This window comes from Nerophis ophidion, linkage group LG27 (genome assembly GCF_033978795.1).
Source record: "Nerophis ophidion isolate RoL-2023_Sa linkage group LG27, RoL_Noph_v1.0, whole genome shotgun sequence".
Taxonomy (NCBI): domain Eukaryota; kingdom Metazoa; phylum Chordata; class Actinopteri; order Syngnathiformes; family Syngnathidae; genus Nerophis; species Nerophis ophidion.
The window spans coordinates 24,181,694-24,197,546 of record NC_084637.1 but is presented as its reverse complement, the minus strand read 5'-3'; the positions used below and the strand labels follow the sequence as shown (position 1 = coordinate 24,197,546).

General features: G+C 38.1%; 3 protein-coding genes across 6 annotated transcripts in view; all 3 read left to right on the top strand.

The window, feature by feature from the left end:
- The window catches only part of cacna1fb (calcium channel, voltage-dependent, L type, alpha 1F subunit), a 74,474-nt gene extending 73,398 nt beyond the window's left edge, over positions 1–1,076 (top strand). For both annotated transcript variants that reach the window (XM_061889959.1, XM_061889958.1), the window contains exon 51: positions 208–1,076. In XM_061889959.1, the coding sequence (XP_061745943.1) occupies positions 208–471 (264 nt within the window). In that variant the 3' untranslated portion in view covers positions 472–1,076. The remainder of the gene's footprint in view (positions 1–207) is intronic.
- A 3,115-nt stretch (positions 1,077–4,191) lies between these two features.
- Positions 4,192–15,273, top strand: LOC133544297 (synaptophysin-like). Its single transcript, XM_061889487.1, has 7 exons — positions 4,192–4,296; positions 4,682–4,747; positions 4,833–4,957; positions 14,113–14,308; positions 14,371–14,562; positions 14,626–14,808; positions 14,879–15,273. The coding sequence occupies exons 1-7, from the start codon at positions 4,279–4,281 to the stop codon at positions 14,930–14,932; spliced, it is 834 nt and encodes a 277-aa protein (XP_061745471.1). The 5' UTR covers positions 4,192–4,278; the 3' UTR covers positions 14,933–15,273.
- A 122-nt stretch (positions 15,274–15,395) lies between these two features.
- The window catches only part of pcsk1nl (proprotein convertase subtilisin/kexin type 1 inhibitor, like), a 290,280-nt gene continuing 289,822 nt past the window's right edge, over positions 15,396–15,853 (top strand). For 2 of the 3 annotated variants that reach the window (XM_061889490.1, XM_061889488.1), the window contains exon 1: positions 15,396–15,539. In XM_061889490.1, coding sequence (XP_061745474.1) covers positions 15,456–15,539 — 84 coding nt within the window. In that variant the 5' untranslated portion in view covers positions 15,396–15,455. Of the gene's footprint in view, positions 15,540–15,658 lie in introns of all 3 variants that reach the window. The other variant, XM_061889491.1, reaches the window with a different exon arrangement.

The window sequence follows — 15,853 nt, the reverse complement described above, 5'->3', positions numbered from 1 at the left end:
TTGGTGCTCTAAATAACCCAACCCGACTAGTCGATTGCATAATTGTTGTTTTACAAACGTTTGTAAATAACCAGACCCAAATAGTCAATTGCATGATGATGATTGTTGTTCTAAATAACCAGACCCTACTAGTCGATTGCATGATTGTTGTTTAAAATAATCAGACCCGACTAGTAGATTCCGTGATCCTTGTGGTTGTCGCCGCAGGTTCTCATTTCCGAAGGGTTAGGTCTGTACGCACGCGACCCCAAGTTTGTGGCCTTCGCAAAGCGGGAGATCGCCGACGCGTGTCACATGACCGTGGACGAGATGGAGTCGGCCGCCAGCGACCTGCTGGGGTCCGCCGGCCACGAATTCATCAACAACAACGCCGCCGACGGCGCGGCGCTCTACAGCGACGAGGAGCCGATCAGGACGGGCCGCGACGAGGAGGAACTGGCGGACGAGATGACCTGCGTGACCTCCTTCTGATGGACAGGAGACGTCCTGCCAGGACGGGAGAAAGGCCACAACGGTTGTCATGGCAACGTGTCACGGGGCGGTGACAGGGAGTCCCGTGTAAGGTTCCTTCTTCTCCAGGAGGGGGCGACCGTGCAGTTTGGTGCTTTTTTTTTCAGCTGGTTCATTGAATTGTTTCCACCCCTTTTGATTTATGCTACAACCTTGTGATGCTAACTGCTAACACTGTTAGCACACAGGTAAACATGCTCCATTGCATCATCCTAAGGAAATAGCATTCTCATGCTAACAGCTACAGTGCTACCTGCCAGCTGTGTGCCGGTCGCGACGGACGATACACTTCCTGTTAGCATGTGGCCGCCGTCCAAGTGGTCTTACGGCGAGACGCGTGCGGCCTCTGTGAGGAGAGCGCTGTTAAGGTCAAAGGTCGTGAATCTAGGATGGACTGCTTTTCTGATGTTGGATCTGAAGTTTTTATCGTGAAAATGTCTTTTTTATTCCCGCTGTTTTTTTAACTCCTCGCGTGTCAATCATGTTCTTCCTGACTGAAGGGCTTTGACCTCTCCGAACGTCAGTCGCACGACCTTTTACCTCAAATAAAAAAACGTGACGACCAATGTGTCCTGACTCCTCCTCTTCGCCCCCGCGCTACCCCCTGCTGGCTGGATGCAGTCGGTGCAAGCTGCTCACGTGGTCACATGACCATACTTGCCAACCCTCCCGGATTTTCCGGGAGACTCCCAAAATTCAGCACCTCTCCTGAAAACCTCCTGGGACAAATTTTCTAACGAAAATCTCCCGAAATTCAGTCCGAGCTGGAGGCCACGCCCCCTCAAGCTCCATGAGAACAGACTCAGCAATGTTGTGACTCTCTTAAAAAGGGACAATACTGCCATCTACTGGACATAGAATAGATTTGAATGTACTTTATTGATCCGTGGGGGATATTCAGCACCAAAGTTAGCTCACAATAAACAATGATGATAATAATATAATATATTATATATACAATATATAAAATATGAATAATATAAATATATTCTACATTTAAGTGCAGTCAAGGAACATGCATTATACAGTCTGTTCTGAAGCCCACAGTAAAGAGACGTAACTTCATCACGTCGCCTGGTTATTGCCTCCAACCCAATATATTACACCGTCGACAAGCAAAATGAAGAAATACGCTTGCAAGAGCCAAAACGAATGGAAAAAAGAATTTCAGTTTATCCAGGAGAGTTCGAAGGGGATGGGGTATGTTGCCTGTAAATTTTGTAGAACATTCTCCATTGAACACTGTGAACGGATATACTCAGTCATGAACGGTCAGCAAAGCACAAAGCGTCCGCAGCGCAGCATCGTTCAGAACCCAGTATTATGGCCCACCTCGCAAAATGGAGACCCAATGGTGTATCTTATGCTGAGACAAAGATGGCTATGCTGATAGCTGGAAGCAACATCCCGTTCTCATTTGCGGATGTCTACAACAAATCCGTGAAGGTTATGTTCCCGGATTCGGAGATCGCTCGCCAGTACGCAAATGGCAGAACAAAGGTTACTCAGATAGTGAAAGGTAAGTGTTGTTGTTGTTTTTTAGTAACCAGCAAGCACAGTACAGTTAGTAGAACAACTGTGTTTTTATTACTGTGTATTTGATAGTTGCTGTCTAAAAATTCAACTATTTATTTTATTCATATATACAATGAAATAAATATATATAGCTAGAATTCACTGAAAGTAAAGTATTTCATACATATATATATATATATATATATAAATATATATACGAAATATATATGAAATACTCGCATTGGTGAATTATACTACTTCCCTCTTAACCACGCCCCGAGCACGCCCCTCCACCCACCAACTCCCGAAATCGGAGGTCTCAAGGTTGGCAAGTATGCACATGACTCCAACTCTTGTTGCGTCTATAGCAGTGGTTCTCAAACAGGTGTCGCCATGACGACCAACATTGAATTCAATAGCGTAGTAGGCCTGAGTATTCATTGAAAACAAGGCAGAGGTTTTATTTAACAAGGTAAATAAAACACAAATTTTAAGTGATTCTTTGGCGTACCATTAGATGCAACCCGCGTACCACTGCTCTCTGCCATTTTCTGAGACACACCAGGTGATAACAGAATGTGTCGATAACCATAGAAGAATGAGTCGTTGTGTCTCAGCTGCTCAGAGGAAAGGAATACACTTTAAAATCAGCCTCATGAGAAGAGATCATGTCAATCAAACCCAAACAGACCACAGACCCTTTTATTTAGTAAACACACACGGGCCACACCCCCTGTTATTCAGTAACCACACACAGTCTACGCCCCCTGTTACTTAGTAAACACACACAGGCCACACCCCCTTTTATTTAGTAAACACAAACAAGCCACACACTCTTATTTAGTAACCACACACAGACCACACCCCTTTTTATATAACAAACACACACAGGCCACGCCCCTTGTTACTTAGTAAACACACACAGGCCACACCCCCTTTTATTTAGTGAACACAAACAGGCCACACACTTTTATTTAGTAACCACACACAGACCACACACACTTTTATTTCACAAACACACACAGGCCACACCCCCTGTTACTGAGTAAACACACATAGGCCACACCCCCTGTTACCGAGTAAACACACTCAGGCCACACCCCCTGTCATTTAGTAAACACACACACGCCGCACCCCCTTTTATTTAGTAACCACGCACAGACAACATCACCTTTTATTTGGTAACCACACACAGACCACACCCCCTTTATTTGGCAAACACACACAGGCCACACCCCTTGTTATTTACTAAACACACAGGCCACACCCCCTTTTATTTAGGAAACACACACAGGCCACACCCCCTGTTACTGAGTTAACACACGCAGGCCGCACTCCTGTTATTTAGTAAACACACACAGGCCACACCCCCTTTAATTTAGTAACCACGCACAGACAACATCACCTATTATTTGGTAACCACACACAGACCACACCCCCTTTTATTTGACAAACACACATGCCACGCCCCATGTTATTTACTAAACACACCGGCCACACCCCCTTTTATTTAATCACCACACACAGGCCACACCCCCTTTTATTTCGTAACCACACACAGACCACATCACTTTTTATTTAGTAACCACACACTGACCACACCCCTTTTATTTACTAAACACACTGACCTCACCCCCTGTTATTTACTAAACACACAGGCAACACCCCCTTTTATTTAGTAAACACACACAGGCCACACACCCTGTTATTTAGTAAACACAGGCTACAAACACACCCTGTTATTTAGTAATTACAAACAGGCCACACACCCTTTTATTTAGTAACCACACACTGACCACACCCCCTTTTATTTAACAAACACACTGACCACACCCCCTTTCACTTACGAAACACACAGGCCACACCCCCTGTCATTTACTAAACACACACAGGCCACACCCCCTGTTATTTAGTGAACACCCACAGGCCACACCTCCCTGCTACTGAGTAACCGCACGCAGGCCACACCCCCTGTTAGTTAGTAAACACACGGAAGCCACACCCCCTGTTATTTTGTGTAGGAAATGAAAATACACTTAGGCCACACCCCCTGTTATTTTGTATGAAAATACACACATTATGATGATATTTTTATTAATTCTGCCATCCCCAAAAATACTCCGCATTCCAGACCCAACAGTGCCCCTCCCTCCTCGCGCGTGCGCCGTCCTCCCCCCCCCCCCCCCCCCCCTCCACCCTCTCCACCAACCCCCCCATCCTCGCATCCTCCGTGCTTTCCTATCCAAGTCAAACATGGACGTCGTCAATCAGGTAAAAAAGAAGACATTTCGTTCATCTTCTTTCATGTCGACACGCTCTATCCGCCATGTCGGCTCCTCTTTATCAGCCCCCCCCCCCACCTCCCCTTTCCCCGCACGCATCCTCGCGAACATGGCGGCGAACGTGAGTTTGAGACGATGAAGACGATTTGCGGGGTGGGGTTGGGGGTGTCGGGGGGGGTAATAAGCGGCTGTCCCTTCCCGCCATCCCCCTAATGGGGCGCGTGCGTGTCGTGCGTGAAACGGCAGCCGCGGATGATGATTAATCTGATGATGTCACGTGATGACGTCGTGCTAACGGCTCGCGTGACCGCCGCTGAATGACGTCATCAGTTTTTACCCGGTCAAAGGTCAACCTTGTCTCATGTGTTCCCCAGCTGGTGGCTCAGGGTCAGTTTCGGGTTCTGAAGGTTCCCCTGGGCTTCATCAAGGTTCTGCAGTGGGTGAGTGGCTGAATGATTGCGTCATCACCAATAGGTGACCTAACGACCCTGTCGATGACGTCACCCTTTTGCGCCCCGCCTCCAGCTCTTCGCCATCTTGGCCTTCTCCACATGTGGGAGTTATTCCGGGACGTTCCGCGTCTCCGTGGAGTGCAAGAACCGCACAGAGAGCGACCTGAGCGTCCAGGTGGACTTTGAATACCCTTTCAGGTCAGAAAGTGTGGATTTGTGTTTTTTATTACCCATGCTTTTATTTTGAAATGGATTTAGGGGACTTACCTATTCGAATTGAATTGTTCTACATTGAATTACGTTGACAATCTCATTACAGACAAATTGTAAGAAAAATTCTTGTGTTTAAAATTTCAGTGTAAAATAACAGTGTTAAAAATGTGTACATTAAAATGTTCAGTGTAAAAAAAATTATAAAATACAGTTTAACAAATTGAAAAAATTTGGTGCGCAAAAATTCAGTGTAAAATAAAATTAAATGCAGACAATTTCAGTGTAAGAAAATATACGTAAAACATATTCAGTGTAAAAAAGGTAAATGCATCAGTCTGATATAATCCGTGCAGAAGAAAATTGCTTCAAAAATTTAGTGTATGAAAATTCTGTGTGAAAAAGTGAAAACATTGGTCTAAAAAATCAGTGTAGAAAAATTTAGCGTTGAAAATTTTGTGTAAAAAATTCTATGTGAAAAAATTCAGTTTAAAAAAATTAAGTGTACTAAAAATTATGTGTAAAAAAAATTAGTATGAAAAATTTAGTGCAAAATGTTTTTAAACTCAGACAACTTCAGTGTAAAAAAAGTTAAATGCAGAAAAATTCTGCGTAAAAAAAATCATCCGTTAAAAAAAATCAGTCTGATGTAATCCGTGCAGAAGAAAATTGCGTAAAAAATATAGTGAATGAAAATTCTGTGTGAAAAAGTGTAAAAATTAGTCTAAAAAAATCAGTGCAGAAAAATTTAGCATAGAAAATTTTGTATAAAAAATATTTGTGTAAAAAATTCTGTGTGAAAAAATTCAGCGTAAAAAAATTAAGTGTAATAAAAATTATGTGTAAAAACACTTAGTGAAAAAATATAGTGCAACATGTTTTAAACTCAGACAACTTCAGCGTAAGAAAATATACGTAACAAATATTCAGTGTAAAAAAAGTTAAATGCAGAAAAATTCAGCGTCCAAAAATATCATTCGTTAAAAACAAATCAGTCTGATATAATCCGTGCAGACGAAAATTGCATAAAAAATTTTGTGTATGAAAATTCTGTGTGAAAAAGTGTAAAAATTAGTCCAAATAAATCAGTGCAAAAAATTTAGCATAGAAAATTTTGTGTAAAAAATATTTGTGTAAAAAATTCTGTGTGAAAAAATTCAGCGTAAAAAAAATTAAGTGTAATAAAAATTATGTGTAAAAACACTTAGTAAAAAAATATAGTGCAAAATGTTTTAAACTCAGACAACTTCAGCGTAAGAAAATATACGTAACAAATATTCAGTGCAAAAAAAGTTAAATGCAGAAAAATTCAGCGTCCCAAAATATAATTCGTAAAAAAAAAATCAGTCTGATATAATCCGTGCAGACGAAAATTGCGTAAAAAATTTTGTGTATGAAAATTCTGTGTGAAAAAGTGTAAAAATTAGTCTAAAAAAATCAGAGCATAAAAATTTAGCGTAGAACATTTTGTATTAAAAAAATATTAGTGTAAAAAATTCTGTGTGAAAAAATTCAGCGTAAAAAAAATATTGTAAAAAAAATTATGTGTAAAAAAAAAAGGTTGTATAAAAAGTATAGTGCAAAATGTTTTTAATGCAGACAACTTCAGCGTAAGAAAATATACGTAACAAATATTCATTGTAAAAAAAGTTAAATGCAGAAAAATTCAGCGTCCCAAAAATCATCCGTGCAGAAGAAAATTTTGTAAAAAATTTTGTGTATGAAAATTCTTTGTGGAAAAAGTGTAAAAATGTGTCTAAAAAAAATCAGTGCAGAAAAATTAGCATAGAAAATTTTGTGTAAAAATTTCTGTGTGAAAAAAATTTGGCGTAAAAAAATTAAGTGCAAAAAAAATTATGTGTAAAAAAAATTGTATAAAAAATTTAATGCAAAATGTTTTTAATGCAGACAAATTCAGCGTAAAAAATTATACCTAACATATATTCCGTGTAAAAAAAATGTAGTGCAGAATAATTCTGGGTCAAAAATATCAGACGTAAAAAACATCAGTCTGATATAATCCGTGCAGAAGAAAATTGCGTAAAAAATGAAGTGAATGAAAATTCTGTGTGAAAAAATTCTGCCTAAAAAATTAAGTGTAAAAATTAGTGTAAAAAAATCAGTGCAGAAAAATTTAGAGTAGAAGTTTTTTTATGAAAAATTTGTGTAAAAAAATGATGTGTGAAAAAATTCAGTGCAGAAATATTCAGCGTAAAAAAAATAAGTGTAAAAAGGGACAAGCGGTAGAAAATGGATGGATGGATGGATGGAAAAATTAAGTGTGAAAAAAATTAGTTTAAAAAATATTGTGCAAATTTTTTTTTTTATTCAGACAAATTCAGTGTAAAAAATTATAGGTAACAAATATTCAGTGTAAAAAAATGAAATGCAGAAAAATTGTGCGCCAAAAAAATCATACATTAAAAAAATCTGTCTAAAATAATCCGTACAGAAAAATAGTATGAAAAGTGTGTGGAAAAATTCCGCGCAGAAAAATTAAGCGTAAAAAATTAAGTGCAAAAAGGGACAAGCGATAGGAAATGGATGGATGAATGGATGGAAAAATTATGTGTAAAAAATATTATTATGAAAATATGGTGCAAAAATGTATTTAATGCAGACAAATTCAGCGTAAAAAATTATACGTAATAAATATTCAGTGTAAAAAAAATGAAATACAGAAAAATTTGGCCTCAAAAATATCATACATTAATAAATAAATCAGTCTAAAATAATCCATACAGAAAAAGTGTATGAAAATTCTGTGTGAAAAAGTGTAAAAATTAGTCCAAATAAATCAGTGCAAAAAATTTAGCATAGAAAATTTTGTGTAAAAAATATTTGTGTAAAAAATTCTGTGTGAAAAAATTCAGCGTAAAAAAAATTAAGTGTAATAAAAATTATGTGTAAAAACACTTAGTAAAAAAATATAGTGCAAAATGTTTTAAACTCAGACAACTTCAGCGTAAGAAAATATACGTAACAAATATTCAGTGCAAAAAAAGTTAAATGCAGAAAAATTCAGCGTCCCAAAATATAATTCGTAAAAAAAAAATCAGTCTGATATAATCCGTGCAGACGAAAATTGCGTAAAAAATTTTGTGTATGAAAATTCTGTGTGAAAAAGTGTAAAAATTAGTCTAAAAAAATCAGAGCATAAAAATTTAGCGTAGAACATTTTGTATTAAAAAAATATTAGTGTAAAAAATTCTGTGTGAAAAAATTCAGCGTAAAAAAAATATTGTAAAAAAAATTATGTGTAAAAAAAAAAGGTTGTATAAAAAGTATAGTGCAAAATGTTTTTAATGCAGACAACTTCAGCGTAAGAAAATATACGTAACAAATATTCATTGTAAAAAAAGTTAAATGCAGAAAAATTCAGCGTCCCAAAAATCATCCGTGCAGAAGAAAATTTTGTAAAAAATTTTGTGTATGAAAATTCTTTGTGGAAAAAGTGTAAAAATGTGTCTAAAAAAAATCAGTGCAGAAAAATTAGCATAGAAAATTTTGTGTAAAAATTTCTGTGTGAAAAAAATTTGGCGTAAAAAAATTAAGTGCAAAAAAAATTATGTGTAAAAAAAATTGTATAAAAAATTTAATGCAAAATGTTTTTAATGCAGACAAATTCAGCGTAAAAAATTATACCTAACATATATTCCGTGTAAAAAAAATGTAGTGCAGAATAATTCTGGGTCAAAAATATCAGACGTAAAAAACATCAGTCTGATATAATCCGTGCAGAAGAAAATTGCGTAAAAAATGAAGTGAATGAAAATTCTGTGTGAAAAAATTCTGCCTAAAAAATTAAGTGTAAAAATTAGTGTAAAAAAATCAGTGCAGAAAAATTTAGAGTAGAAGTTTTTTTATGAAAAATTTGTGTAAAAAAATGATGTGTGAAAAAATTCAGTGCAGAAATATTCAGCGTAAAAAAAATAAGTGTAAAAAGGGACAAGCGGTAGAAAATGGATGGATGGATGGATGGAAAAATTAAGTGTGAAAAAAATTAGTTTAAAAAATATTGTGCAAATTTTTTTTTTTATTCAGACAAATTCAGTGTAAAAAATTATAGGTAACAAATATTCAGTGTAAAAAAATGAAATGCAGAAAAATTGTGCGCCAAAAAAATCATACATTAAAAAAATCTGTCTAAAATAATCCGTACAGAAAAATAGTATGAAAAGTGTGTGGAAAAATTCCGCGCAGAAAAATTAAGCGTAAAAAATTAAGTGCAAAAAGGGACAAGCGATAGGAAATGGATGGATGAATGGATGGAAAAATTATGTGTAAAAAATATTATTATGAAAATATGGTGCAAAAATGTATTTAATGCAGACAAATTCAGCGTAAAAAATTATACGTAATAAATATTCAGTGTAAAAAAAATGAAATACAGAAAAATTTGGCCTCAAAAATATCATACATTAATAAATAAATCAGTCTAAAATAATCCATACAGAAAAAGTGTATGAAAATTCTGTGTGAAAAAATTCCGCGCAAAAAAATTAAGCAAAAAAAATTAAGTGTAAAACGGGACAAGCAGTAGAAAAATGGATGGAAAAATTATGTGTAAAAAAATTCTGTGTGAAAAATTCAGCGTAAAAAAAATAAGTGTAAAAAGGGTCAAGCGGTAGAAAATGGATGGATGGATGGATGGAAAAATTAAGTGTGAAAAAAATTAGTTAAAAAAATATTGTGCAAATTTTTTTTTTATGCAGACAAATTCAGTATAAAAAAATATAGGTAACAAATATTCAGTGTAAAAAAAATAAAATGCAGAAAAATCGTTCATCAAATAAATCATACATTAAAAAATGTGTCTAAAATAATCCGTACAGAAAAAGTGTATGAAAATTCTGTGTGAAAAAATTCCGCGCAGAAAAATTTAGCGTAAAAAAATTAAGTGTAAAAGGGGACAAGCAGTAGAAAATGGATGGAAAAATTATGTGTAAAAAAATTCTGTGTGAAAAAATTCAGCGCAGAAAAATTCAGCATAAAAATATTAAGTGTAAAAAGGGACAAGCGGTAGAAAAATTGATAGATGGATGGAAAAATTACGTGTAGTAAAAATTAGTATAAAAAAATATAGTGCAATTTTTTTTTATGCAGACAAATTCAGCGTAAAAAATTATAGGTAACAAATATTCAGTGTAAAAAAAAAACGAAATGCAGAAAAATTGTGCGTCAAAAAAATCATACATTCAAAAAATCTGTCTAAAATGTTCCGTACAGAAAAAGTATATGAAAAGTGTGTGGAAAAAATTCTGCGCAGAAAAATTAAGCGTAAAAAATTAAGTCTAAAAAGGGACAAGCGGTAGGAATGGATGGATGAATGGATGGAAAAATTATGTGTAAAAAATATTATTATGAAAATATAGTGCAAAAAATAATTTAATGCAGACAAAATCAGCGTAAAAATTATACGTAACAAATATTCAGTGTAAAAAAATGAAATACAGAAAAATTTGGCGTCAAAAATATCATACATTAAATAAATCAGTCTAAAATAATCTGTGCAGAAAAAGTGTTTGAAAATTCTGTGTGAAAAAATTCCGCGCAGAAAAATTAAACAAAAAAAATTAAGTGTAAAACGGGACAAGCATTAGAAAGTGGATGGAAAAATTATGTGTAAAAAAATTCTGTATGAAAAAATTCAGCGCAGAAAAATCCAGCATAAAAAAATTAAGTGTAAAAAGGGACAAGCAATAGAAAAATTGATAGATGGATGGAAAAATTACGTGTAAAAGAAATTAGTATAAAAAAATATAGTGCAATTTTTTTATGCAGACAAATTCAGCGTAAAAAATTATGGGTAACAAATATTCAGTGTAAAAAAAATAAAATGCAGAAAAATCGTTCGTCAAATAAATCATACATTAAAAAATTTGTCTAAAATAATCCGTACAGAAAAAGTGTATGAAAATTCTGTGTCAAAAAAATTCCGCGCAGAAAAATTTAGCGTAAAAAAATTAAGTGTAAAACGGGACAACAAGTAGAAAATGGATGGAAAAATTATGTGTAAAAAAATTCTGTGTGAAAAAATTCAGCGCAGAAAAATTCAGCATAAAAAAATGAAGTGTAAAAGGGACAAGCAAAAGAAAAATGGATAGATGGATGGAAAAATTACATGTAAAAAAAAATTGTATAAAAAAATATAGTGCAATTTTTTTATGCAGACAAATTCAGCGTAAAAATTATAGGTAACAAATATTCAGTGTAAAAAAAATAAAATGCAGAAAAATCATTCGTCAAATAAATCATACATTAAAAAATTAGTTTAAAATAATCCGTACAGAAAAAGTGTATGAAAATTCTGTGTAAAAAAATTCCGCGCAGAAAAATTTTGCGTAAAAAAATTACGTGTAAAAAGAGACAAGCGGTAGGAAATGGATGAAGGGATGGACAAATTATGTACAAAACAATTTGTATGAAAATAGAGTGCAAAAAAAAATTATGCAGACAAATTTAGCGTAAGAAATTATACGTAACAAATATTCAGTGTAAAAAAAATTAAATGCAGAAAAATTCAGCGACAAAAAAATAATACTTAATAAAAAGAAAAAAATCTGTCTAAAATAAGCCGTACAGAAAAAGTTTATGAAGATTCTGCGTGAAACAATTCCACCTAGATCAATTCAGCTTAAAAAAATGAAGTGTAAAAAAATGAGTCTAAAAACACCAGTGCAGAAAAATACTTTGTAGAAAATTTAGTATAAAAAATATCAGCGTAAAAAAATTAAGTATACGAAAATTCAGCGTAAAAAAATTAAGTGTAAAAACAATTTGTCTAAAACACTCGTGCAGAAAAAATTTGCTTAGAAATATAGTCTAAAAAATATCATCTTAAAAAATGAAGTGTATAACAATTTAGTGTAAATAAATTCAGTGCACAAACATTTTGGAAAAAGAAAACAGCGATAACAAATTACAGTGGGGCAAAAAAAGTATTTAGTCAGCCACCGATTGTGCAAGTTCTCCCACTTAAAATGATGACAGAGGTCTGTAATTTTCATCATAGGTACACTTCAACTGTGAGAGACAGAATGTGAAAAAAAAAATCCAGGAACTCCCATCGTATGAATTTTAAATAATTTATTTGTAAATTATGGTGGAAAATAAGTATTTAGATTAGATTAGATAGTACTTTTATTTATTCCTTCAGGAAAATTACAGTTTTTAGCACAATCCCATTGAAGATCAGACGAATGTTACAGGGAGACAGAACAGGATCACTGACGGGTCTGCCGGCTTCCAGCGCCCCTTACAAAAAAAGGGAGATACAGGTAAAGAAGTGGGGGGAATGGAAAAAAAAAAAAAATTAGAGGATCAAAATAAAATTAAATGTAATAAAAAAAACGGTCTAAGCTTGGGCCCTGGAGAGGGGGTCCAGACTGAGGCCAAGGGAAAAAAACCAACAACAACTCATAGCCATAGTACACATCCCTCTCACGGGAAACATCAAAGAAGACAAAGGACATTAAAGACATTAAAGCAGCGGATACAACCAGCCACTTCTACATACAGCTATGAATAAAAACTAAAAGAAACATATACACTGGTCAACCATTCAAAGCTCTCACTAATGGAAGGAGGTTTTGGCTCAAAATCTCACGATACATGGCCCCATTCATTCTTTACTTAACACGGATCAATCGTCCTGTCCCCTTAGCAGAAAAACAGCCCCAAAGCATGATGTTTCCACCCCCATGCTTCACAGTAGGTGTGGTGTTCTTGGGATGCAACTCAGTATTCTTCTTCCTCCAAACACGACAAGTTGAGTTTATACCAAAATGGATACATGGATGACACAGCAGAGGATTGGGAGAATTTCGTGTGGTCAGATGAAACCAAAACATAACTTTTTGGTATAAACTTAACTCGTCGTGTTTGGAGGAACCTGCACCAGACTGGGAAGAGTGAATCTACAATATGCAAGCAGCTTGGTGTGGAAAAAATCAACTGTGGGAGCAATTGTCAGAAAATGGAAGACATACAAGACCACTGATAAACTGATAATCTCCCTCGATCTGGGACTCCACGCAAGATCTCATCCCGTGGGGTCAAAATGATCATGAGAACGGTGATTACAAATCCCAGAACCACAACGACCTGCAGAGAGCTGGGACCAAAGTAACAAAGGTTACCATCAGTAACACACTACGACGACAGGGAATCAAATCCTGCAGTGCCAGACGTGCCCCCCTGCTTAAACCAATGCATGTCCAGGCCCATCTGAAGTTTGCCAGAGAGCACATGGGAGAATGTCATGTGGTCAGATGAAACCAAAATAGAACTTTTTGGTATAAACTCAACTCGTCGTGTTTGGAGGAAGAAGAATACTGAGTTGCATCCCAAGAACACCATACCTACTGTGAAGCATGGGGGTGGAAACATCATGCTTTGGGGCTGTTTTTCTGCTCAGGGGACAGGACGATTGAGCCGTGTTAAGGAAAGAATGAATGGGGCCATGTATCGTGAGATTTTGAGACAAAACCTCCTTCCATCAGTGAGAGATTTGAATGCTTGACCAAATACTTATTTTTCCACCATAATTTACAAATAAATTCTTTAAAATTCCTACAATGTGAATTTTTTTTTCAGATTCTGTCTCTCACAGTTGAAGTGTACCTATGATGAAAATGACAGACCTCTGTCATCATTTTAAGTGGGAGAACTTGCACAATCGGTGGCTGACTAGCGGCATATCTCGGCTGGTAGAGCGGCTGTGCCAGCAACTTGAGGGTTACAGGTTCGATTCCCGCTTCCGCCATCCCAGTCACTGCCGTTGTGTCCTTGGGCAAGACACTTTACCCACCTGCTCCCAGTGCCAGCCACACTGGTTTAAATGTAACTTAGATATTGGGTTTCACTATGTAAAGCGCTTTGAGTCACTAGAGAAAAGCGCTATATAAATATAATTCACTTCACCCTTCACTAAATACTTTTTTTGCCCCACTGTAAGTGTGCAGTAAAAAAAAAAAAAATCAGTTTATCAAATGTTGGTATAAAAAAATAAATGCAGAAAAATTCTGTGAAAAAAAATTGTTGTAAAAAAAATTAAACGTATAAAAAATTGGTGTACAAAACAAAAAATTAGTGCAGAAATGTAGTTTAATTCCAAACTGACTTCCAATAATTGGTGTCAGGCTGCACCAGGTCTACTTCGACGTCCCCACATGTAAGCGTGGCACGGAGCACGTCTTCCTGGTGGGCGACTACTCCTCCTCCGCCGAGTTCTTCGTGACCATCGGCGTTTTGTCCTTCCTCTACGTGACGGCGGCGCTCGCCATCTACGTCTTCTTCCTGGACAAGTACAAGGAGAACAACAAGGGCCCCCTGCTGGTGAGTGGGCCCCGCCCCTCAGCCCCTGTCGGTGCCTGGCTGATGTGTGTGTGTGCGTTCAGGACCTGGGCGTGACGGCGGTGATGACCTTCATGTGGCTGGTGAGCTCGGCGGCGTGGGCGAAGGGTCTCTCCGACGTGAAGACGGCCACCGACCCCGACCGCGTCATCACCTTGATCTCCGCCTGCGAGGGTGAGGAGAACCGATGCCGCGAGGTCCACGACCCCGTCATGTCCGGACTCAACACCTCCGTGGTAAGCTCGGGTGGGGCGGGGCCCCCGGCCGACGGCGCCTGACGCCTAACGTCTTGCCTTCAGGCGTTCGGCTTCATCAACCTGGTCCTGTGGGCGGGGAACCTGTGGTTCGTCTTCAAGGAGACGGGCATCATCGCCCCCTTCATGAGAGCCCCGCCCCCTCAGGACAAGCCCGCCGCCCCGGATGCGTACGAGCAGGACCCCTACGCCGGCGGCCAGGGCGGCTACCAGCCGGATTACAACCAGGTGAGCCATGTCCACAATGTTGACTAAAGCGCTCGCTGATTGGCTCCGCCCCCTCCGCTTTTACCCGCAGGACGGCGAGTACCGCCAGCAGGACGCGCCCACCTCCTTCTCCAATCAGATGTGAGCCCTGATCACGTGACCTTGGCAGGGCTTCCCACAATGTAACGCCGCTGACAGGCGGTGATGTCATCATACTAAAGGCCCCGCCCCCTTACCTCTCATGATGCTTCCTGCCCCGCCTCCTTTTCCCAACGTCGTCTTGATGCTAACTATGCTAATATTTCCTTTGTGTTAGCTAGCGCGGCTCAGCAGCCAATCAGCATCCATCTCTGTGGGACGCTTGTGATGCTCCTCCTTCCTGTGTGTGTGTGTCAGTAACCATGGTGATCATGATGATGTTGTTGCTATGGACACGCCCCCCCTGCTCTCTGTTCAGTGTAAGATTTCAATAAAGGGGAAAACAAAGCGGTGTTGTTATTGGAAAGGAGCATCCTCTGTTGCCACGGCAACACGCCAGTCACCTTGAAGGACCTCTTATGTAACATGAGGCTTCACCTGATGCTGGCCCCTCCCCTCCCCCTTTCCTCTGTCTCCCTCCCTCCCTCCCTCCCTTCGCTCCTCCCACCCGCCCCTCCCCCGCCACCTCCATGTTGCGCACTGGCCGAGCACGCTCAGTCGGCAGAATGGCGTCGCTCTTCTCGCTGCCGCTGCTGCTCGCCGCCGTCGCTCAGGTAGGACCGCAATGCCGCCTTATTTCTCTGTCGTCACGGCAACGAGGTGAACCCCCCCTTTTTTGAAGGTCACATCGTTTTGGTTTCTCTGTCGTTTTTTTTCCTGTGTCGCATTTAAGCTGCCGGTCGCCCTGGTGACACAAGATGGTCGCCATGGCAACAGGGGTGATGTTTCCCCTCACCTGCTTGCGTTGGCTTAGCCGCAAACATGACGTCATCGAGAATGGTGACATCGCCATGGCAACCGGAGAACACGAAGCCCTGTGATTGGTTGGCACTCTGGGAAAAAAACAAACCTCTTTAAAGCCGACGCA